Genomic DNA, 26025 nt, shown 5'->3' with positions numbered 1-26025 from the left:
AGGGAGAGAAAGGGGAAGGGAGAGAAAGGGGAAGGGAGAGAAAGGGGAAGGGAGAGAAAGGGGAAGGGAGAGAAAGAGAGAGAGAAGGGGGAATAAAGGGGGAGAGAGGGGGGGAATAAAGGGGGAGAGAGGGGGGGAGAAAGAGGGGAGGGAGAGAAAAAGGGAAAGAGGGAAAGAGAGAGAGAGAGAGAGAAGGGGAAGAGGCAAATTGGGGGGGAGAGAAAAGGGGGGAGAGAAAAGGGGGAGGGGAAGAGAAAAAAGAGGGGGAAGAAAGAGAGAGAGAGAGCCCAGAGACGTTTCCAGCCGCCTTGCTGTCTGTCCACACCGACCCGACCATGAGTTGTGTCCTGCCGCTGCTCCTGTTCTGCTTTTACTCCCGCACCAGTGCGTTGGTCCTGGACTCAAACACCATCAAGAGTTCGGCCGAAATTGGGCTCGGCCCCGCGCATCAGGTGAGTGTGGGCTTCGCCATCGACCGTTGCCCCTGGATCCAGATGAAGCAAGTTGCGGGGAGAGGGTTCGGGCTCTCGGTGACAGTGAGGGGGGAGGGGCGCATCCACCCATCCATCCATCCACCCACCCATCCATCCATCCACCCATCCATCCGCGCTGGGAAACCGGGCTGACACTGTGGGCAGCGGCCAGCAGCCCAGCCTCTCGCTTCCAGGGTGTGAGCCAGGTCGGCAGCAGAGTTTTCGCCTGGACACTTGCCCTGCTATGGTCGTCTAGACAAACTAGACACCGACTCAACCAGTACAGGTGCGCATCAGGTGGCGGGCACCGACAAGATGGGCCGAAGGACTGTATAGCCCATCACTGAGCGAAAGTGCTGGAATACTCAGTTCATAATAAGGACGCTTTAAATAGATTGGTCAGTGGTTTTCAAACTTGTTCTTTCCACTTATGCTCTGTGATTAGTAAGGGATTGCTTAAGGTGGGATGTGAGTGAGAAGGGAAGGTTGAGAATCACTTCTCTAGACCCAATTGTTACTGAAATATTTTGCTTGAGAAAAATTGGCATTGGCCCATCACCTTTGGAGGAGTCAATGAGGTATGATTAAAACAGTGGTTTTCAAACTTTTTCTTTCCACTCACATCCCACCTTAAGCAATCCCTTACTAATCACAGAGCACCGATGGCACAGGGATTACTTAAAGTGGGATGTGAGAGGCAAGAAAAAGGTTGAGAACCACTGTTAGGCCATTGAAAAGAGGGGGGGAAAGGGTCCTGACAAGGGCTTGCTCTTCCCAATTCAATCTGCATCAACATACCCCTAATGATGACCCAAACCAATATCACTGGACAACAATTTCCCCCCCTCCCAAAAGGTTTGCTTCTTGAAAACAAAATGGGGGATTCTGATAGACAACTTCAAGCTGAACACAAAGATAATTTCAGATTTGCTGCATCATGTAGGAAGTTGGAGAAACATTAACTGAACTTTTAGTGAATTTAGCGTGTTTAATCGCGTAACAGTGCTGACATATTTTGTTCATTCAACTGACCTAAAAGTGTTTTGCCGCTGATTTTTGTTTGCTCTCGGTATCTGGCGCCTCTCGTGTCAGTGTCCAACAACATTCGGCCGGCATTGATGGATTCCAGTTGCCCTGATACCGCTTATCCCTGGTCCGACTGTCTTGGTGAAACCTTTCCCCATGTTCATCACTGACTGCACCAAGATCAGCAGGGAAGGAGTCCAAGTGTGAATGACATGTGGCGCTTCTTGGTTTTGAAAGCTTGAAGTGGACTTAAAATGTGACAGGAAATTACAAAATAGGTTATATTCTTAAAAAAAAAGGAACATGATATGAAAATTCTAAGGTGATTTTTGTGATCAGCAGCCCAAAATATTCCAGTGTTCAGGAACCAAAATCTTCATTGTCCAGGTATATTAGTTCTAACCACAAACCATTCTCCATCCCAAAAGAGAAGGGTTGTCTGTTCAGAAACAGTTGTTACAGCAGGAGGATCAAGACTTCAATCAAAAACCAGTTCTGGTTCACTACGAGGGAAAGTGAGAGATGGGGGTGGATGTGGGGCGGTGGGGGGTGGGGGGGGGGGATATGGAAAGGTTGTGCCTTTGACTGTCTTTGTTTGATTTTTCAGGAGCCCCAGTGCTTGGCTGACACTGACTGTGGCCCTGGGAAATTCTGCTTTGCTTCTCGGCGTGAGGAACCCATCTGTACTCCTTGTCGAGGGACAAGGAAGCGGTGCCACCGGGATGCGATGTGCTGCAGGGGAAGCCACTGTCTCAATGGTAAGAACCCAGCGACTGCAACAACTGGGCGGTGTTGTTCGGTCTGTTAAAGTCATGAACATGCCACAAAATGTGTTGTTTTGTAGCAGCATCACAGGGCAAACATTTCTATAAACTGCATTTCAAAATAAATAAATTAGTGCAAGAAAAAGACAAAGCCAGGCAGGGTCTGAGGTCCACTGATTATTCAGGAATCTGATGGCAGCAGGGAAGAAGCCATCCTTGTGTTGATGAGTGCTCATTCTTAAGCTCCTGTACCTTTTCCCTGATGGTAGCAGAGTGAAGAGGGAGTGGACTGGGTGGTGGGGGTCCTTGAGGATAGAGGCTGCTTTCTTAACACACAAGCTCTTGTAGACGTTAAGTCTGGTGCCTGTGATGTTGCAGGCCGAGCTAACAACTCTCTGGAGTTCTTTTCCTGTCCTGTGCATTGGCACCTCCATACCAGACAGGGATGGAACCAGCCAGAATTGTCTGCACGGTACATTTGTAGAAGTTTTCAAGACAGACCAAATCTCCTCAAAAACTCCTCACAAAGTATAGCCACTGGCGAGCCTTCTTTGTGATTGCATCCACGTGGAGGCTCTAGGACAGATCTTTGGAGGTGTTTGCATCCAGGACACACCAGTCCCTGATAAATCCCTACGCTTTTGTGGGCGCTGGGAAGCCTAGCCTTTTAATTGAGCCCGTGGAAAATGTGGAAGATAGCACCTCCTCAACATAAATGATGCATGCAAACCCAGAAAACATTCCGCAGCCCAGGCACATCTGTGGAGAGAGTCAATTAACACTGTGGGTAACAACTGGCAGGTTTTCCCGTTTCTGCAGGCTGACACCTGTGAGCTTCTGTACATCTTTTCGATACAAAAATTGTAGCACTGGCTAGGAATGCACTCTGGGTCAGCCAAAGGTGCTATAAAAATGCAGAGCTTCCTCACTGAGGCCATTAGTGATTTGTTTGGATTGGAAGGTGTGATGCACTGTAGTAACAGTAAACAAACACAAGATTCAAAGACTGAACAGGCTTCATTCTACTTAAAGTCTCTGCTGTAGTTAGCTGTAACTACGTGTGACTGACCTTGAGGGGGCGGATGTGGCTTATAGTCTGGTGGAGCTTGGTCCATTCAGGTTGACAGCCGGCCAGGTGGGGTCTGTCCTCTGGTGATCTTCCTGAAGGTACACAGGCCGCCCCCTGCAGTAGGCTAGTGGTGTATCACCCCACAGGTACACAGGCCGCCCCCTGCAGTAGGCTAGTGGTGTATCACCCAACAGGTACACAGGCCGCCCCCTGCAGTAGGCTAGTGGTGTATCACCCCACAGGTACACAGGTTGCCCCCTGCAGTAGGCTAGTGGTGTATCACCCCACAGGTACACAGGCCGCCCCCTGCAGTAGGCTAGTGGTGTATCACCCCACAGGTACACAGGCCGCCCCCTGCAGTAGGCTAGTGGTGTATCACCCCACAGGTACACAGGCCGCCCCCTGCAGTAGGCTCTTGGTTTATCACCACAGAAGGCACATTAGAATGGACCAGGCCTCACTCCTGACTTTTCTGCTGGCACATTTAGAGGGATAGGGGGGGATTGAGATTGGGCGGGTCATGAAAACCATCTAGGTCAGCCTGTGTTGACAACCACCTCCAAGTGTGAGTGAGTGTGTCCATGTGGTAGAACCTCATCTCCAGTTGCCTTGGATCCCTTGCTCGGCCAGGTCCAATCTGCCACTTTAGTGCAGAGTCAGTTGCTCAGTGCTTTGAATCACACATGGTCAGATACCACTCTCAATATGAAGCTTGGGACGTGGGGAATCAGGGCCCTCTTGGACAACATTGGCAGGGGAGAATCGGGGGGTCAGGATGATCAATCACCCAGGACGAGCCCATCCCACTGCACTGCGGGTATGCTGACACATGCGATGTTCCCAAATCCGGGACATCTGACTGCAAAATCTGTGGTAGTAGATGACTGCGTTCGTGCTTTACGTTAGCGCAATGCTGTTACAGCACCACCAAATGGGACTGGGGTTCAAATCCTGTACTGTCGGTAAGGAGTTTGTACATTCTCCCTGTGTCTGCGTGTGTTTTCCCCATGTCTCCGGTTTCCTCCCTCCATTCAAACCATACCTTGGCTGTAGTCAACTGGGCAGTTCGGGCTCAGGACCTGTTACCGTGGTGTATAAAAATGTTTTAAATGATTTGAACACCAATTTAAAGTGAATAAGAGGACAGGAAATGTTCATCCTTATCAGCTCAGGGAACTGACAAATCGAATACACCTTCTTCTGAGTGGAATAAGACACCCTTCATAGTATTGGTTTTGGCATTGGATTGAGCTGGTCTAGCATCTCAGCAGAACCAATATTTGTCCGACTGTAACCCAAACCCTCTATACCAGGCAATATTCTGATATGGTACGTTCTTTGTATCCGAAAAGCTTGGAACTGGAGGTTTTTTTGGTTAACTGGATTTTGCAGGTAACCGAATAATGGCTTTAAGCAGCCCAGATGCATCAGCAAAATGCTTATACTAGCAGTTAAAGCACAAAAAATAATGGCTGGCTTTTCAACGTTTCATTTTTACCTAAAACCTACATAAATGCTTCCTCCTTTTCACTGACATTGAGTGTTCTCTGCAGAACTTTTTTTTGCCATTGTACAATGCACAAGATCTCTGTTGGATTCAAAGCAGTGCTAACAGTGCGCGTCAAAGCCCCACATAAACATGTCAGGTGGAAAAAATATTTTCAACTTGTAGCGTCATGTTGCTGCCATTTTTTTTAAAAGTTTGAATAATTGAACTTTTTGGTTATGGGGAAAACGTACTGTACCACCAACAGTTTCCACAGACACTTTCCAAAATGCATCATTACCCAAACTACCCCGTCAGATGGCAGGTGTCCTGCCCACCTAATGAGATATGGAATGGAAGCAAGTCCCGAGTCTGCTTCTTGCGCCCTCCCGAGATCCTCAAAAGAAGAGCTCATCAGACAAAATACTTGGCCAATAATGAATGTCATTATTGTGCGATGACTGTCCCTTGTTCATCCAACAATAGACTAATTAGAGTCAATGGGAGATTATCATTTTAAACAGCCACCAAAGTCGTTGGAAGCACTTTGACAATATAGAATAGATTGGCCACAGGGAGTAACTAGAGTAGAGATCACTGAACCGTTGCAAGTGAGAAAGTAACTTTGATATAAAGAGAATGGTACTGCTGCAGGGGAGGCAGTTGTTCCAGCAAAGATCTCACGGCCACTATTGAATTGAAAACTGTTCGCGGGCAACACACATAATTCAATAGAGGAAAAATATCACAACACAAGACTGACAGTAACTCCCAGAGGAGCTCCAGAGTATTCATGTTCTATCTAACTTTGGAAAACGAGAAGCTAATTGAACCACGAAGAGACTGCCTTCTGGCCATATTGATCGTCAGTTCCACTGACCTCGGAAATAGTCAGATCATTGCATAGCACAACTTTGTGTCACAGTTTGATCAGAATTAATATTTCAGGCCAAGGATTTAATGAAACACAAATATTCTGATAATGCCTGACCAATACAATCGACTGCATCAACCATTTCAATTTCTTTGAAGCCAAAGGTTAGCGCAACACTGTTACAGACCCAACAATTGAGATTTGGGTTCAAATCCCGCGCTGACTGTAAGAAGGTTGAATGTTCTTGTGTCTGTGTCGGTTTTCCCTGGAGGGGGGGGTTTCCATTTTCCCACCGTTCGAGATGTACTGGGGTGGGGGGGTGGGGTGGTTGTAGGTTAATTGGGTGCAATTGCACAGATTCATGGGCCGAAAGGGCCTGTTTCCATGCTGTATATCTAACTTAAAAATATTTAAGCATTTGTGTAATGAAGGGAAACATTTCAGCCAAGTTGCACACTGGAAAAACACAAAGAAAATGGGTCTTAATGGATGCACCTGGGGTTGCTTAGGAAATTGGGGTGGAGATCACAGAATGTTTTCCCACAAGCTTTTAATTCTCCTTGGTACCAGAGAGCCACAGGATGCAAAGGTCACAGAAAGAACATTGTTCAGAAAGAGGAATAAGATCAGAAGGGACAATCAGTTTAACCTGCAAGGTGGGAAGATTCAAACACATATAGGGGGAGGGAATCAAAATAAAATGGGACAGTCTGTGGACACCGAGGTTGAAGTACAATGCTGGAGAAACTCAGCCGGTCCTTTATTTCGCAAAGGCAACCAATGTTTTGGGCTGGAGCCTTTCACCGTAGGCTCCACTCATAGTGACTCTGTAGGCGAGTCCACCGAGGCGTGGGTGGAGAGGATAAATCAAGTAGGTGCTTGGGGATGTATTTAAAATAATGTGCTTAAGTCAGTGGATATGCATCTCCCTGTGTCTACAGATGGAGGGAAGTTGGTTAAGCAATTAAAAATGGAATTGGACAGACACGTAAAGAATACATTGGAAAGGCCAAGAGGAGTGAGGCAGTGAATTGAGAAGTGGATTGATTTTCAAAGAGCCGGGACTGGCATCTGCTGGGCCATCATTCCTGCTCTTAATTGTTTTACTGATGTTAGCTGAGGGCTAAGTATTTGTAGGGACTCAGAGAGAGTATGAATGGGAGTCAGAGATATTTTTTAGGATAAAATGTGATGATCTGATGTCTCACCCAGGGGTAGCGTGTAAGGCCCTGAAATGTGAGCCTGGGTTACTGGAGTGTGACTTGAACCTTTAACTTTCTAATGCAGTGATGAGAGGGCTTTGGATGTACCCAATTAACATTATTGTAAAGAAGTTCTGAAGTGAACTAGGAAATGCTGGAGGTAAAGACATGTCACCGATGTTTTGGGCCTGAGACATGGGGTCCTGCGAGACCAGCTGAGTTCCTCCAGCATTTTTACTGCAATCACAGCGTCTGCAGACCTTCGCGTTTCATTCGCCTTTAAACTGGCGTTTGGACACAGCAGAGGATCAGAGTATTGAAAGACAAAAGTATCTCATTCAGGGCTGAGAGTTCTGAGAGCACAGGTGGGTGCTTTTAGGTTTGGAGATTGCTCTGCAGATTCAAGGAGTGCTTGGCAATTTCAGACCTGATCTTTGGCATTTGGAGTTATGCTCTCTGGGTGCTCATTGACAGAAGTGCATGCATTTACTCCCCCCACCAATTCGGTTCCACCCATTATAATTCAAGATTATATTAAAATCCCTCCATCACGGGATTTTAAAATAAACCTTTAGTGGTTCCCAACCTTTTACTTTCCACTCACAAACCACTTTAAGTATTCCCTATGCCATAAGTGTTCTGTGATTAGTAAGTGATTGTTTAAGGTGGTATGTGAGTAGGAAAGGAAGGCTGAGAATCACTGCTCTAGTCCCAATTATTATTGAAATATTTTGCTTGAGAAAAATTGGCATTGGCCCATTTCCTTTGGAGTTATGAAACTGTGCACATAACGAATCAATTTGGAATGATTAAAACAGTGGTTTTCAAACTTTGTCTTTCCACCCACATACCACCTTAAGCAATCCCTTATTAATCACAGAGCACCTAGGGCATGGGTAATACTTAAAGTGGTATGTGAGTGGAAAGTAAAAGGTTGGGAACCACCTAGCATGTCTGGAAATTCGATCCAGCCAAACGGGATGGTTGGACCCCGCGGTGGAGCACTGAGACTCTGCTCTCTGCCAGTCCACACCAGCGCCTGCACTGCCATTATTTTTAGATGAGAAACGCATTTTACCACCAATTGAAGAAACAACATCTTTCTGCATAAACAGTAAGAAACTTTCGTCCAATCCGCAGCTGAAACCATTCCATTCTAGGGCTATTCAGTTAGTCCGTGACTTTGTGTACACTCCAAGATAAAGCAGGGGTAAATGCAAAGGTGTGAGGTCTGAACAAACTCATCGTAGCTTGGGCCTTGGAATGAACTGGAAATGCCGCTGCTGGATCCTGGTTTTTGGATTAAGGAGCAGATGGATAAGACACAAGGATGGGATTACTCTGGTTGAAATTTCCTGGCACTTGTCCAGGTGTACGATTGGCCCCCACTGTGTACCATTAAGTATTGAAGTGTTTTCAAGGAAGGTGAAATTTGGAAGTAGGAAAGTACTAACACATCGGGTAGCTCAACTGGGGTTTCACTAGCCTTGTCACCAGAGAGAAAAGGTTTGTAAAAACCCTTAATCCAAAAATATCTGATTCACCGTATATACTCATGTAATTGTCAATACCATGTAATAGTCGACCCCAGGGATTGGGCTAGCAGAAACTGGAGAGTCAGTTGAAAGCTGGTATTCCACTTGCAGGTTGTTTCAGAATTTGTTGCCAATCTGTTGGTAAAATTTAGAAACAAGGTGTTGGAGAGATCAGCATCTAATAGCCTGAATATGCCTGAGATGGTCTGATTTCAGAAGCTAAGCAGGCTCAGGCCTGGTCAGTACTTGGAGAGGAGACCGCCGAAGAACACCAGGTACTGCAGGTTTCTGTGAAGGGCACTGGACAAAGTGGCGACTCTGTCTGCCATACGGTCGACAAAAGTTAAAGAATTTCATCCTGTATGTTACATTCTGAAATGTAATATTACATTCCAATAATGGAACCTTTACATTGTCAGCTCATGACTGAATGGCGAGGCAGACTCGATGGGCTGAATAGACTTTTTCTGCTCCTATGTTTTAAGCTTTAAAGGAGATGTGCTGGGCAATTGTTTTATTAAAACACACAGTAGTGAGTGCCTGGAATAGGGGAGCAGGAGAAGTGCGGAAACAGATATTTTCAAAGCAAAGGTGATATTTTAGAAGCTTTGAGACAAATTTAAATTCTTTTTTTATTTAAATTTTAAATTTAAATTTAGAAATGCAGCACAGTAACAGGCCATTTCGGCCCACGAGCCCACAAACTCCTTGGCCGCCCAATTACACCTAATGAACCTACAACCCCTGGTACATTTTGAAGGGTGGGAGGAAACCAGAGCCCACAGAGAAAACTCACGCAGACACAGGGAGAACATTCAAACTCCTTACAGGCAGTGCGGGATTTGAACCTGGGTCGCTGGTGCTGTAACAAGCAATGAACATTTCAGATTTTTTTCTCAGAGTACATCCATGACGTCACATATAATCCTAAAATTCTTTTCCCCACAGGCGCGCCAGAATTACCATTTATTGGAAGTGCAAAAAACTGTACTCAACTTTCACATGTAAACAAATTTTTAAAAAAATGCAAACCAACTGACTGCAATACAGAGAGAGAAAAAAATAACATGCAAAATAGTCCTTAAGTGAATCCCTGATTGAGTTTGTGTTGAGGAGTCTGACAGTGGAAGGGTAGCAGCTGTTCCTGAACCTGGGGGTGCAAGTCTTGTGGCACCGATACCTCTTTCCTGATGGCAGCAGCGAGAACAGAGTGTGTGCTTGGGTGGTGGGGATCCTTGATGATTGCTGCTGCTCTCCAACAGCAGAGTCTCCTGTAGATGTTCTCGATGGTGGGGTGGGTTTTTCCTCTGATGTCCTGGCCTATGTCCACTAGCTTTTGCAGGGTGTCCCACTCCAGGGTCCCCAGAGCAGACGGAGATGCAACACGGAAGGATATAGATCACATGCAGGCAGACAGGATTCGTTTAATTTGACATTGTTGTCAGCTCCATTGTGGGGGGCTTAATGGCCTGTCCCTGTGCTGTACTGTTCTGTCATTCTGCATTACATCTTGTTTAGATCATTGCTCACTTCTCCATCTCCACTGAATTCATGATTCCCTTAGGAGCTTTGCATTCAGAATCTTGCCATTTCAAAATCTGGATAAAATTATTTGACTTGCTTCAAAATTTGGATGGCAGGCAAGAGCACAGTTGAAAATACTAACTGTGAGACTTGTGATGAAATGCTCCTTATCAATATCAACTCCATTCTGCTGAAATTCTGAATGATCCTGGCCCCTATTCTACTGCAAGATCTGCTCCCTTTACATTCACACACCAGTCCCATTCTCACTGACCCTATCCTCTGTGTCACACAAGCACAAACTCCTTGGCCCTGCCTTCCGATCCATTCATGCTCTAACCCCTTCCAACCAGACACATCCTCTAACTTTGACCTTTTGTCCCACCGACTTCCCATCTCATCCCTTTACTCATTAAACCCACAACGTCAAGGATCCGCACCACCCAACTCTGGCTCTGTGCTCGCTGCTGCCATCAGGAAAGAGGTATCGGGGCCACAAGACTCACCCCACCAGGTTCAGGACCAGCTGCTGCCCCTCCACCATCAGACTCCTTAACGACAAACTCAATCAGGGACTCATTTAAGGACTCTCATTTTTGCATTTTACTGATTTTTTTCTCTCTCTCTGTATTGCACAGTCAGTTTGTTTTCATTTCATTTGCTTACATGTATACATTATGTGATTTTTTTTTTCATTATTCTCTCTGTATTACACAGTTTGTTTACATTTCATTATCCAGTTACATTTCTTTGTTTGCACTACCACTAAATGGTATTTCTCCCACAGGCAAAAGAATCTCAGGGTTGTACGTGATGCCACGTACGTACTCTGACAATAAGTCTGAAATCTAAATATAAAAGAGGCAGACAAAACCAAAGTTACTCCTGGTGATTATGAAGTAAATCCCACCCCATTCAGATTGTCTGTCATCTACATAAATGCCAGGAGCACTGAAGGGCTGAATACTCCCTATTCTGAAGAGGTACAGCAAGATAGCAGCAGGAACAGTGGGTGCCACGCCTTCAAAAAGCAAATCTGCAGATGCAGGAAACCTGAAATAAAAACAGAAAAATGCTGGATCCGCTCAGGAGGTTGGTTAGCGTCTGTGGAGAGAGAGAGAGAGGAGAGAGAGGAGAGAGAGGAGAGAGAGGAGAGAGAGGAGAGAGAGGAGAGAGAGGAGAGAGAGGAGAGAGAGGAGAGAGGAGAGAGAGGAGAGAGAGGAGAGAGAGGAGAGAGAGGAGAGAGAGGAGAGAGAGAGACAGAGAGAGTTCAATGGGACAAGGAACCATTTAGGCTTGGGAGGGGGAAGGGAGTGGGGGGGAATTGTTGGAAGAAGAAAGGTTTGAGGGTGTTGAGAGGCTGGATAATTTGAAATTCTCGAAACTATAATTTAGAGAAGGAGATTAGATCTTGTACAGACAGGAAGAATAGACCAAGTTATTAGGAACCTCAGAGGAACAAGAAGGGAAAATTTGGGTGAGCAACGACCATAATTATGACCCTTGCCATTAACGTGGGGTTGTGACTGAAGAGGACAGCTGCTTTCAGACATGTCGAGAAGTGGTTCTACAAAACATCATCACCATGTGAAAAAAAATCTGTCCTGATAGTTAAACACACACAAGATCTTCCTGTAAATGATTACAAGAAAACACTTCTAATTATTCAAAGCAAATGTTGTGCCAAACCTAGTTATGTACCTGAGGAAAAAAGCCCATCTCCTCTTGTGAAGTTGAGTTCCATATAAATTAAGAATCTTTAACTGTATTCACCTTCATTAGAAATCTACATGATACATGCCTTTAATCTTCAATCCCTCCACTCAATCTCAACTCCCCCCAAGGCAATGCTTTTATACAGCTGCGTTCTGCGTAAATCTATATCCACTGCTGTTAACTGTCACATAATAAAAGTATGTTTTAAAAGCCTTCCCACCCAATTCACAATAATGAAGCGAAATTAGTTGAGAAGATTGTTCCCTGGAGAAAGTGAGAGACTTTCAGTGCTGGGAGGACCGATTTCTGACGGACGCATGTTTTGTTCTTCATTTTACAGATGTGTGCACGGTATCGGAAGGGCAGGCTGTGGAGAATCTGCCAAAGTCCGGGGAATCGCGCAACACAAAGGGTGGCAAGAAGGCCAAAAAACTCAACAGCCAGAAAACGAAGGAATCGCGGCAAAAGAAGCAATGGGAAAGGCTCAGCAGTCGACAGACAGGGAAAGGTAATGTTTGGGGCCGTCTCTTCCACCCGTTCTGTACGTACATTTACCTATCTTTGCTCCATTTCAACACTTGAATTATCCAGAGGGCATTCATAATCATATATTTGTGGAAAATATGGGACTTGACCCTAGATTAGTAGCATTGCTGTATACTCTAATCCCACTCAGGAGAAGCAGGTGACTTGATCATTGATTATGTGCCCTCCTCTTTATTTTATTTAAGAATTTTACAAAAAAAAACCATACAATATACTCATGTAAAACAGCCTCCTACTACCCACCACCCCCCCCCCCACCCCCCTTCAGAACTTCACAATGATACCGGGTTTTAACAGGTTGCTGTTTGGTTTGCCATCTTTTGACATCTTTTGTTATAAATAAAAACTTTTACTTAACATCCAAACCCATACACTCCAAATACAAACTCCACATTTTAACAAAAAAAGAATAATTATTCTGCAAATCATAAATGACCTTTTCCAAATGAATACATGATTGAATTTCATTATGCCATCTTTGTATACTCAGTTGAACATCATTTTTCCAAGTGACTGCTATACATTTTCTAGCTACTGCCAATCCTAAATGTATAAATGGAATTTGAGGTTTCTCCAATTGTAAACCTGTCATAATTGTATTCATTTATCCCAATAAACATGCCCATGGATCAACATATAGATCTATCTTGAATAAATCTCACAAAAATTTATTTTTTCCCAAAAGGGTGACTTTTGTACATTCCCATACTGAATGTAAAAAAGTATCTGTCTGTTCACCAGACCGAAAACACAAATCTGATACACGAAATCCATATTTTTTCAATTTTTCAGGGGTTAAATATAACTGATGAAAAAAATTATAATTAACCAAACTATATCGTACATTAATTAACTTCATAATGCTATCAACCCACATATCAGACCACTCCTCTACAGATATAGGAATAGATAGGCCCTTTTCCCATTTATCTTTCATTTTAAATATATCAACCTTCGTCATCTTTTCCTGTAATAACACATACATTTCTGAGACAAATCTCTTTTTTCCCTTACCAACAATTAGTTTCTCAAATTTTGTTTGTCCAGGTAATACTAACTTTCTAACAATTGATAATAAGCAAATAAAGTGTTTGGTAATATATTGAACTTCTCACTAAATCTATTAAAAAGAAAGAAATAAACCTACTTCAAAACGGTCCTCCACTAGAATCACGCCTTTTAATTCCCAATCTTTCAAATAAGGCTTATTCAAAGAAAATGGGATTATCTGATTCTGATATAACGGTGTCTTAGTTGAAATTTTACCTTTCGATCCTATAATTTGATTCCGTTATATGACCTCTTCTATTGTAAAACTAATTCAATGAACCCATTTTAAAACCATGATGAAACAAAGAACTAGTAACCACATGATAATATCACTAAGTGGATCCTTGATATTTACAGTAATAAAAGAAACTGGCGTAGTTCCTCAAATGAAGTATAATTTTGTCAAGAAAAATGCCACATTTACAAGATGGATATTGCCCAGTCGGACAGTTTTAAAGGCAATGAAGCCATTGCCTCGACATAGAGAGTTGCAAAAACAAATTCCCTGAAACAAGACCTGACAGACTCTAATAATACAATGAACAGGTCACTTGTTTTGGTAATGTTGGCCAGGTAAACAAAATAAATCCCCGATTTTCCAACAGTGCCAATCAACTTTGCATATTGACAGAATTTATATTTAGTTCAACGGTCATTAATATTTCATTCAAAAATGTAGAATCTCCATCAACGCAGCAACATATCATCTCAGTCTTAACTTGGATTATACATTTTAGGAGTTTGAAGACACTATTGATATTGACACCAAGACTACTTTTCAACCATCAAAATATGTCACTGCTCTGCCTGGGATAATCTGTAATTAAGCACATGAATTAGTTCTTCTCTCCATGAAATTTATTACATCAGTAGTTAAAGGTTTATAGTACTATTTAACGCATACTTTGGATTTAATTGTGTGGAGATTAGTGGTGCCAAGTATTTTATGGATCAGAAGGTGGTCTGCCAGATCAGGAATATGTTTCCATTATTCAAAATCATGGGAAGGATCAATTTTTGCCAGTGGTTCTCAACCGTTTTCTTTCCACTCACACACCATCTTAAGCAACCCCTTTGAAAATTTTATTTAATTTCACATATGCGCTTAAAAAAATGTACATAAATTTCTTGTTTGGAAAAAATGGAAAATTAATACATAGTGATTTTTTTAAATTCCCCCTCCATCCTACCCCCTCCCCTCAACAACCCTAGAAATGAAGGAAAAAAAATGAAAGAAAACATCTGGATAGTATTTACAAAAACATTAAAATTATCGAATAAAATCTAACCTACTGTAACTAGCTGCTACAAGCTGTGGCTCTGTGGAGCCTATAACACAAGAGAGGTTATAGCTGTATGCAGGTTAGCTCAGAAAGAATACGCTGTTCCCAGAAAGAATGACATGAACCCCAGTTGAGTGTAGTTAACACTGCCCTTTATTGGGTTCACAGCCCTGCTTTTATTCTCAGGCTGAGGGGCGTAGTCAAAGCCCTCTGGTGGTTTTGTGATCTGCTTTCTCTGATAGGCCAGTTAGTTTCCTTTAGTTGTGGCCAATTTGAGGACAGCGTTGGGGGCCTCGTGCAGCCTGCTGGATCGCCTCATTCATCCTTCATTTTATGAGGCCCCATGAGGGACCGCCAGAATATCTTCATTTTCTCGATTTTAGAAGTCAGAAGGTTCAGGTTGGGCGATTACAACTTAATTCCTACAATTTGTAAACATGATCCCCAAAATTTTTTTCCAAAAATTTCAAATTTGTTATGTGAATTATATGTAATCTTTTCTATCTTATCCAGCTCTCTATTTCAGTCTGGCCATTCCCCAATACACATCTGATTTCCAAGTTACCGCCACACATTTTCTAGCTACTGCTAGGATTATTTTAACAAATACTTTTTGATAATTATTCAATTTTAATTCTGTGTCAAAAATATTTCCAAGTTAAAAAAATTGGGATCTTGCGGAAACTTAACTTTTGTAACTCCTTCCAAAAATAAACCCAGTTCTGTCCAAAAGGATCTTAATTTTGAACATTCCCATGTAGTATGTAAAAAAAAATTTCCTATTTCTTTATGGCATTTAACTGAAAAATCACCTTAAGCAATCCCTTATTAATCAGGGAGCACTATTGGCACAGGGACTACTTAAAGTGGGATGTGAGTGGAAAGAAAAAGGTTGAGAACCACCGCTTAGAGAGCAGCATTTATGAGGGGGAGTGAAACACTGAAGTCTGCAGATGCAGTGATTGCAGTAAAAACACACCAATAACGCTGGAGGAACTTAGCCGGTCTTGAGGCGCCCATATGAGTATATTGCCAATGTTTCAGGCCTGAGCCCTTGGTCAAGAAATAAGCAGAATGAGTCAGAAGCAGGAAATCTCAGAATTCAGACAGTTCCCGCAAGGTAGGAGTTTATCATGTTTGTGCGAAAGGAAACAGAAAAAAGACAGAGGTGGGGGGGGGGGGGGGGTGGGGGGTGGTGTTTAACAAAGCCAAAGAAGTTGATATTAATGGCATCCGGTTGACAGGGCAACAGCAACTCAGTACAAGACAGACATATAGAAAATATAGTAGAATTACAAGCCGAAGCCTACAGACACTGTGATTGTAGTATAATTGCTGGAGGAATTCAGCCGGTCACACAGCGTCCACAGGAGGTAAAGATATATCACCGACGTTTTGGGCCTGAGTCCTTCTTCCACAGAGATGCCAGAGGAACTCAGCCAGTCTCGCAGCGTCCACAGGAGGTGAAGATATATTACTGACATTTCGGGCCTGAGTCCTTCTTCCACAGAGATGCTGGAAGAACTCAGCCGGACTCTCAGCGTCCACAGGAGGTGAAGATATATTACCGACGTTTCGGGTCCGAGCCCTTCTTCCACAGAAATGCTGGAGGAACTCATCTGGTCTCGCAGCGTCCACAGGAGGTGAAGATATATTACCGACATTTTGGGCCTGAGTCCTTCTTCCACAGAGATGCTGGAGGTACTCGGCCGGTCTCGCAGGGTCCACAGGAGGTGAAGATATATTACCAATGTTCCGGGCCTAAAGCAAAAGTAGAAGTATAAAGCAGGCAGGTGTCTGAATAAAGAGTGGGGAGAGAAAGGGGGAAGAACGGGAGAGGGAGGAGTCCAGACCTACAGACAAAAGATATTAATTGGATATGATAAGAGGAAAGATGATTTTGTTTCTGTGAAAGGAGACAGAGGGAAGAAAGAGAGATCGAACTAGAGAAAAGGAGATGGGGACAAAGATTGGCGGCGGTGGGGTTAATAGAAACTGGAGATGTCTATGTTAACGCCATCTGGTTGGTGCCCAGATGGAAGATGAGGTGTTGTTCCTCCAATTTGAGGGTGGTCTCAGTCTGGCAGTGCAATGAGACCATCGACAGATATGGGATGGGGAAATGAAATGGCTGGCCACTGGGAGATCGCAGGCACTTCGCCACGGGCAAAACAAAAGGAATGGAAACAGAATTGTGTTGCTATTCATTAAACTCAGCTCTAGAAATAAAAAAAAACCCTCAATGAAATTCTTGCAGCAACCAACTTTCTTCTTTGTTGGAGGAATAAGGAAGTTATTTTTTTGCTGAACAAACTGAAGGTTGAAAAGGTCATCAAAAATTCATTGTGTATCCTCAATGCAATAACAAGCAGGTCTCCAGAGCAGGGGCAGTTTGCCAATGCTGAGCCATTACATTTTGACAGGATTCCTCCAATACCAGCTTAACTGATGCACAGAATTGAAGAACTTGAGCTCAGCACAAAGATCATTTTAAAACACCTCCCCAGCAGGCTTCAGACAAATTTGGCCACAATCCCAGGGTGAATGTTAACTGTAGTTGTTTGAGAAGAATCCAATTTTTTTTAATGATAGCTCAACAACTATCACACTTTGAATATTCTTCATTAAGTGTTGAGGAATTCATTGCTGCAGGCAGCTCTAACTAGAATATAAAGTTGAAGATATTTTTAGAGCAATTTAACCGGACAGCGCCAGCAATCAGGACCAGAGTTCGAATCCCACGCTGTCTGTAAAGAGTTTGTACGTTCTCCCTGTGTCTGCGTGAGTTTACCCCGGGGGCTCCGTTTCCTCCCACCTTTCAAAATGTACTGGGAGTTGAAGGTCAATTGGGCGTAATTGGATAGTACGGGGCTCATGGGCTGAAAGGGCCTGTTACTGTGTTCTATATTAAAATGTACATTTTTAAAATGAAGAATTTAAAAATTACCTCATTGACATGAGGGCTAACACTGACCACATTAAGTTCTGCAATGAAACACACTTTCAACTTCATTAGTTGAATCTAACCAAGTAGTAGCTCGTAAAAATAGCAGCAATACATGTAAAATCAAATTTGAAAAACGGTCTGTCCAATTACACATACTAAAGCAAAATCTGTGTATGGCCATGTATCAATTGGCACAACACTTGGTACAATTCGTGCATGAATTACTCATTCCAATTTGTTTGACTCTGTGGCTTAATTACCCAACCCTAAATAGTTTAGTATCCTACAGGTTATATAGAACCATAGCTCTCCCATCCATGTACCTGTCCAAGTTCTTCTTAAAATTGAGCCCGCATTTACCTCTTCAGTTAGAAGCTCGTTGCACACTCCCATTTCCACATTCCTATTTGGAATCAGCTTTTTTAGTTTTCCCAATGGACGGCTTTTGGAATAAACTGTAATATTATCTCATTACCCTACATTATCTTCATTTAAATTATGCTAGGAAAAGTTTGTTTAATTTTTCCCTGTGGCCAACAACATTTGATTATTTTGACAAGGATTGCCCATCTAATTTAACGCGGTTTCAGCATTCCAAATAAGTACGGCTTAAGGTGAATAAAACAGACATCATTTGAAGAAACAGAAGTGGGAAGTGAGAACAACTTTCTTGCGGAACCCCATCCCTCCATTCCCTTATGGTCCAAAATCCCCTCACTGGTGTCCAGAGTATTCTCAGCCACAGAACCTCCAAAACCCTCCTGTAATCAAAGAAACTGCAGGCATGTTGAATATATTGGTTAAAACCAACCATCATTTCAGGAGGGTTTGCAGCTGATGGGAAAATCAGGTACGTAATAGAGTTCAGAAATCCCGATCAGAGAACGAGACGTAGTATGCCCACTTCAATTAGTTTGTGCATATGTAAATATTTGTATTGTAATGTGAGTGTATGTGTCTTTACGTCTTAATGAATGAGGGCATTTTTTAAATGGTCTCCAAAATCTGAAAAAATCCAAAACACTTCTGGTCCCATGCATTTCGGATAAAGGGTTCTAAACCTGTACCCCTATTTAAGAAAGACAGGAAAGAGGAAAAACAGTATAGGCTCAACAAATCTAACATCTGTCGTTAGGAAAATGCTGGAATCCATTATTAAGGCATGTTGCCATATATTATATATACACCATAAGCTATAGGAGCAGATTCAGCTCATCAAGTCTGCTCCGCCGTTCCATCGTGAGCTGATCCATTCTCCTACTCAGCCCCACTTCCCTGCTTCCTCCCCATGTTCTTTGATACCCTGACTATTCAAATACCTATCAATCTCTGGGTTAAATATGCCCAGCGGCCTGGCCTCCATGACTGCACATGGTAGCAAATTCTCAAGGTTCATGGTTCATGGCAGATTGTTTCGTGAAAGAAAAATGTTTGGGAAGTTTTCTGGAGTTCTTTGAGGGGAGGGGGGTGGACAACGGAGAAAAAACAGATGCTGTGTATTTGAATTTCTAAATGTCATTGGCACAGTGTCACTTACCCAACAAGATAAAGAGTGCATAGAGTTTGGAGTCATGTAGTAGGAGAAAGGCTAACAAACAAAAACATGGATGGGCCATTTTCAGATTGGCAGTTAGTAATTAATGGGGTGCCATAGGGACCAGTGACAGGGCTTCGATGATTTAACGACTTGGATGGAGGAGGGGGTTCTTTTCAAGAGTTTATGACTCTGGGATCCCTTCACCCAGAGCTGAGTCATAGAAAACACTAAACAAGAAGTGACTGATATTTGGTCTATAAGGGTGTTGGGGGGGAGGGGGGGATAGTGTTGGATTAGGCAGGATCCTGGCAAATTGTGGTGTGCGGATGGCCTGATTGGTGTAGTGGTTAGCACAGTGCCTTTACAGCACCAGCGACTGGGGTTTGAATCCCGCGTTGTCTGTAAGGAGTTTGTATGTTCTCCCCGTGTATGTGATAGTTTTCCCCAGGGGCTCCAGTTTTCTCCCTCCGTTCGAAACGTACTGGGGGTGTAGGTTGATTGGGTGTAAATTGGGCGACACGGACTCATGGGCCGAAATGGCTCATTACCATGCTGTAATTTAAACTTGGGGGGGAGGTGAACTAGCCTTCTCTTGTTGCTGGTCCTATTACTTGGGCAGCACCATGGCACATAGCAGTTAGCGCAACGATATTACCATGCCAGGTTCAAATCGGTGCTGTCTGCAAGGAGTTTGTATGCTCTCCCTGTATCTGCATGGGTTTTCCAACAGATATTCTGGTTTCCACCCACCCTTCAAAACATGCGGGGGTTGGAGGTCAATTGAGTGTAATTGGGTGGTATGGGTTCGTGGGCCGAAAGGGGTTGTTACTGTGTTGTATGTCCAAAAAATATCCAAAACTTATGCAAGTTTCCAAAGGAATTTTATTTTAGAGCAACTGCAAACATTTAAGGTTTTGAAAACTGAGTTTATGTCCTCTAATAAGGTCAAAGTTCAGCAAAATTACTTGAAGGTTTTGACAAAGAAAAGCTTGGGAGTTTCATAACTTGTAGGAAAATGATTAATTGAGAGAATGTTAGCTCAGTGGAAGACAGCAAGGTTGACAATAGTTGGAGATGCTGGGTGTTTTCAAGCTGCCTTGTAAAATGGGGTTAATTTGCTTGGTTATCGCCCCACTCATAAGACAGCTTGAAAGGATCCGACCCAGTCAGCGGGCTCCAAAATCAAACAGGTCCCTACCCTACCTCGGAGGTAATCAGGGAACCCAATTAAACTTTAGTTCTCGTCCACCGGCGGCTTGAAAACAAAAATGGCCGACCCGATTATTCCAGTGACGCCAGCGCTTGCGTGCGTGTGTCACTGGGTAGCATGTTGGTGCCAAGTTCAAATGTAGAGGAAGAACTCAGCAGTGCAGGTCAGGAAAGGGGATATTATAACGTGGTTTAAACGTGCTTCTCAAGGGGAATAAGGTTAAAATCTTTTACTTCATTTCATCTGGTGAGTGGGTGTTGCGTCACTCACCGCGTCATCACGGGGGTGGGATCCCCCTGCAGGTTAAAAGATGCTGGGAGCACCCTAGACCCATTAAACACACCTGGGTCCCAAGAGGATTACCCAGGTGCGCCAGTTTAAAATCTCCTGCTCAAAGGCCGAGTGAGATAGATCCCTCAGAGCGAGGTTCCTTGGTACAGTATTTGTAAATGATTTGGACTTCAAAGTAGGCTGAGATAGTTAGAGCAACACTATAACAATGCCGACGACTCAGGTTTAACCCAACGCTGTCTGCAAGGAGTTTGTATGTCTCCCTGTGTCTGTGTGGGTTTCTTCCCACCCTTCAAAAACATTCAGGAATTCTAAATTAATTCATGTGTTTGGAGGGCATAGGCTCGTAGGACGGAAGGGCCCGTCACCGTATTGCATGTCTAAATTTTAAAAATAACTATAAATGTAATGGCCCAGTTATTAAGTTCAGCCCTTTGGTCTCCAGTTTCTGTTAAAACCACACATCCCCAGCTCTGTCTCTCCCTCTCTCCCCTTTCCCCCCTGTCTCTTTTCACCAAGCCAAAAATCAATTCTCACTTTTCCCCTTATTATATCCAATTAAGTCCTTTTGGCTGTTGGTCTGGACTCTTTCCACCGCACCCCCCCCCCCCCCCACAAATTTCTGCCTTTCTCTCTCCATTCTTTATTCTGATGCCTTCCTGTTTTTTGCTTATACCTTGAAGAAGGACTCAGGCCTGGAACATCGGTAATACATCCTTTACCGCTGATGGATGCCAGGAGACCATCTGAGTTCCTCTGGCATTTCTGTGTGTTTTTACTACCATCGCAGCGCCTGCAGACTTTCTTGCTGCACTTTTTGAACAAAGAAATCGACAGGATGGTCAAATGTGCAAAAGGGTTGCAGTACAACTGAGGAGCATGTGGTGGTTGTGATAAACATGGACTTGGTGAGCTCCTTCTGCAAAATGTATCATTCTCTAAAACCTTTCCCCAAAAAAGTCAACCTCTGATTTTAGCAGTGGACCTGATGTCAGTGGTGGGGACCAAACACACTGGCTGTGAGCTTCCTGACGATTTATTGAACAAAATTTCTGTTAACTCAGTATTTGAGCAGACAACTTAAATTTAAAAAAAAAGGAATGAAAAATTCTGATCTAAAATGGATTTGGATAGCAGTGAAGGCAGCAAATTCAGCACAGGTTGACCACTACATTTTAATTCAGCTAATGGGTAAATATATTGTCAATCAGTCATTGAGGCTACAGCAGCCTGGATTGAACCCAAAACCATATCAAATTAATTGATTTTAGCCACATATCACTATAATTGGTCCTAAAAAAATGAAACTGCTGGTAGATCTCTGGTGATCAAGCAGCAATTGTGGAGGGAGAGGAGTAATTGACATTTTGGGTCAAGACCCTGCATCAGGATGTCCACAGATTCCTGCAGGGTTCTCAGGATATGTTCCAAGAACGAGCTGGCACTATATATAGAGTTACAGTACTTGTGACAAGGACAAATCTCTGCCTTCCATTAGCACCCTATGTGTGTGTCGAGTTTGCTTTCGAGAGCTTGAACAAGCAATGAAGCTTTCCGTGCAAGTCACAAGTCTTAGAACTGCACCCGAGAGCCACAGTGAGTGTGGACCTTTGCTGGGAATTGGCATAGCATGCTGCCAGCCTGCCTGAATCCCAGGTTGGATCCAATGGAAGCCGCTATCTCCCTCCCTCTTTGATCTTCCCAGCCTGGAGACGCCTCAGTGGCAGCAGGTCCTGGAAGATTTTAATGCACAGTCCGCATTGAAAGAGTATAGCTGAATACAGGCCTCAGTGTTCTGACTAGAGCAGCCTTATGGGTCAACAGTTAATAGTGTAACAGAGCCCACAACCCAGGTTTGAATCTGGTGCTGTCTTTAAGGAGTTTGTACGTTCTCTCCGTGGGGGTTTCCTCTGGGTGTTCCAGTTTTTCTCCCAGCCTCAAACACATGCAGGGGTTGTAATTTAATTGGGGTACTTGGGCAGCACAGGTTCGTGGGCTGGAAGGGCCTGTTACTGAGCTGTGTGTCTAAATTTAACAAATAAAACAGTTTAAGATGTTGTAATGAAGTGCATCAAATAACAAGCCAGTTTTCAATTCCCACCCCCCCCCCCCACCCCCCATAGTTCCACTTTCAAAGTTTCCATTAGTCCTCTGCTCTCTTTATAATCTTGGCCCCTGCCTCCACTAGTTTTTAAAAGATAGGTTAGTGTTTCAGTATTTTATTTGGTCAAAGAGTAAATGGATGGTTATTTACATGGCTTACACAAAGATTGAGCATTTGGAATAGGGAACTGGTTTTAGAAAGTCCACCTCTTAATTTCTATTTGTTTACCAATAAGATTTAAATGTTGTGTCAGTACCATTTAGTACAGTGACCAGTTAAGGTGGAAACCAATGCCATTATGAGTAGTGGAGAATGGAAAAGGCAATATAGATTCAGAGTTGACGTTCCAGACCTCTCATCTTCCCATCGTGCAATGAAAAATTGATGCACAGTTCACTGAAGGTACGCAACAGTTCGAGCATCATCAATGGGACAAAAAGAATGGTCAACATTTTGGACCAGAACCTTTCACTGTCAGTGAAGAGTTCTGACCTGAAACACTGACTGTTCTTTTCCACCCACTGATGCTGCTCCCAGCAACTGCAGTCTCCTGTGTGTCTCCCAATTACCTGAAGAGCCTTTTGCTTTGCTCTAAAAATCACTATTTGTTCACTTAGCTCATTTTAGTTCATTGAGGTTGTCATGAATAAGTGGGAACCCAGTCCCAGGGGAAGTAGTCCTCTGGTTGATGTGTGACTGTTAGATTTCCTCTCTTTCGTTCTGCTTTGTTGGAAATGGGATTTCCAGTTTCTCCAGAACAGTTTGAAATTTATTACAGCAGGAACCACTTTAACCCCATGTAAATGAAGTTTGGCACTGACATTGTCAGTTTCCCTTCCAAGTGAAAATAAAAATGTTGGAGATGCTGAGTAGGTTAGGGGAGAGAAACAGAGGTAATACTTCAGGTCAGACACGAAGCAGATTGCTCAATTGAAAGGGCTTTCATTAACAATGAAAATCTATCTCTCAAAATTATAGCAGAAATTGTAAAATATCACTGAAAATGTTGGCTTCAAAGTGTCATTTGGGAGAACTGAAAGACATTTTGTCTTGTGTACAGTTTAAATGCGATCAACAAAATATACTCAACACAGAGTTTTTTAGCCAAATTCAAACAATGTGTCAACCATCAGGTGTATCAAGCAATATTTTGCAAACACTGCCATTGATACACAATTCTATAACCAAATCTAAAAACTGGATTTAATGTGGATGTACAGGCTTTACAGTATGGGGAGGTTTGGGAAAATGTTCAGCATGTGCTGCAGGTCCATGTGATGAAACGGTCGTCATTTACCCAAGATTTCTGTTCGGGTGCCTGCCCCATTTTTCTCATACCTTTCTCATACCTCTCAAGCCTGAAATGTTTGTTATACATCTTTATCTTTCCTATATGAAGTACACTGTTTGACCTGCTGAGTTTCTCCAGCGTGTGTTTTTACCCAAGAGTTAAAGCTGTTTATATGCAGATATTAAAAGAAATGCTCATGTTCAAAAGTACTCTCTACCTTGCAGGGCTGGAAGGAGAAACTTGTTTGCGAACATCAGATTGCTCCTCTGAATTGTGTTGTGCCCGGCACTTCTGGTCGAAGATCTGTCGGCCTGTCCTAAAAGAGGGTCAAGTCTGCTCGAAACGGGGGAGGAAGGAGGGTCCCCAGGGGCCAGAGATCTTCCAGCGATGTGCCTGTGGACCAGGATTAGCCTGCCGTAACCAAAACCAAGACTCCTCTCAAGGCAACTCCAGGCTGCGGGTTTGCCAACGTATCTAGAGGGGTCCAAGTTTGAACATTTGCTGTAACTACGTCACAAACTAACAGGACTAGATACTGCATCAGTCAGAATAAAACTACCTAAACAATTAAACGGCCAAAAATGCCAAACCTGTGCATAAAATGGCACAATTTTTTACAACATGCCCTGAGGTGTAACACTTAATTTCAGCATTATGTGTCACATTGGGAGATTATATTAAATTAACTCATGAATTAAAGTATCTGATGCCCAACGACGGTGTCCCTGAAAGCAGCAGTTTCAAGGATAATTGGCAGGCAATTAGTGCTGGAACTCATGGAACCCTTTGACAGTCCAAATGAAGGATCTATGGGTGAAGCAATAATCTGAATCTTTCAGACGTTTGTGGCCTGCATTATTTCACAAACCCAGTGCTAGCAGCATTTTCTCTTTACTCCAAAGACCTGCTTTTGTTTATAACATAATAGTTAATAGCTTTTTAGGCAAAGTTCCCTGAGGGACAATTATAAAGGATTAAAGCTGTCCATATCCCCAGTACACTAAATAAAAGAGCCAGTTTACTAGCCATTTGGATACACTTTCGGAAAGGAGATGAGAAAGAGATTATGGACATTTAGGGCTGTTTTCTCTTGACGTATTCAATGTTTTCAAAGTTTTTTTAAATAGCAACTGTATCAAAAGCAATGCAGGCCACAAATTACAAAAAAAATACATAGTTCAATAACAAAAAAGGTTTGCATTCTTGAAACTGCAGCAACTGTACAATGAGATTATATAAAATACAGATTATAAAACGGCTATAATATAGTGATACGTTTAGTGCCCATTACTTATGTGCAAACATAGCAAGACCATGTGGCAAGTTTTGCTGGATTCTATCCATCTCAAAGCAGCCAGAACTCGATGGGGGATTCTGATCTTTGCAAAAGTATCACACGTTAATGTCCCAGGGTCTGTTATGGGATTACAGGGAGTGAAAAACTCTGAACATACATAATTTTGTCCAGGGACCAATTCCTTGTTGGGCATGACATAATCAATCCTCAGTCATAAGTGCAGTCCCAGTATTGTGTAAAATTAAACCTTGGCCAAAAATCAGAAGTCTATATTTCAAACTTGTACCAATTCATTATTACTCCCAGAAAATCTTGTAATAATTCCACCTCAAGAAAGTTTTGTAATTTCTGAATAACAGAAGTATTTCTTCCCACTTTCAAGGCCCTTTTCTGTATTGAAAGTTTCTCAAACTGTTACATGCAAAATAAACTGCATAGAAGTCTATAGATAACTCCAGTAAATTATCAGGTTACAATCAACACAATTTTGAAAATTCTACAGAAATAAACAAATAACTACTTGAACTTGAAAAGACTCCACTAAAACATTAAAAATTATCCCATTATTTTAAACAGCTTTTTTTAATAAAAATTCAACCCACCAGCCCCTTGCCAAGCAAAGTTTTTTTTTGCCAGCTCTATAATGAATGTTTGATGGGTACATGTACAGCTAATGACCTGCAGGCTACTGATCAACTTGTGTGGCTCTTTTTGTTCAGGATCAATATATTGTAGCGAATGTCTTCCTTCTATCTCAGATACTTTCTATGTTGGACAATAAAAATTTCAATTAATCAAGA

At 42.9% G+C, this 26025-nt stretch overlaps 1 protein-coding gene across 1 annotated transcript; it reads left to right on the top strand.

Moving 5' to 3' along the window:
- Positions 1-241: 241 nt before the first annotated feature.
- On the top strand, positions 242-26025 carry LOC138753948 (dickkopf-related protein 4-like). The gene is made up of 4 exons (XM_069917573.1): positions 242-452; positions 2107-2257; positions 12010-12177; positions 24153-26025. The coding sequence occupies exons 1-4, from the start codon at positions 336-338 to the stop codon at positions 24404-24406; spliced, it is 690 nt and encodes a 229-aa protein (XP_069773674.1). The 5' UTR covers positions 242-335; the 3' UTR covers positions 24407-26025.

This window comes from Narcine bancroftii, chromosome 2 (genome assembly GCF_036971445.1).
Source record: "Narcine bancroftii isolate sNarBan1 chromosome 2, sNarBan1.hap1, whole genome shotgun sequence".
In the NCBI taxonomy this organism is placed as follows: domain Eukaryota; kingdom Metazoa; phylum Chordata; class Chondrichthyes; order Torpediniformes; family Narcinidae; genus Narcine; species Narcine bancroftii.
This window is presented reverse-complemented; position numbering and strand designations above follow the sequence as displayed.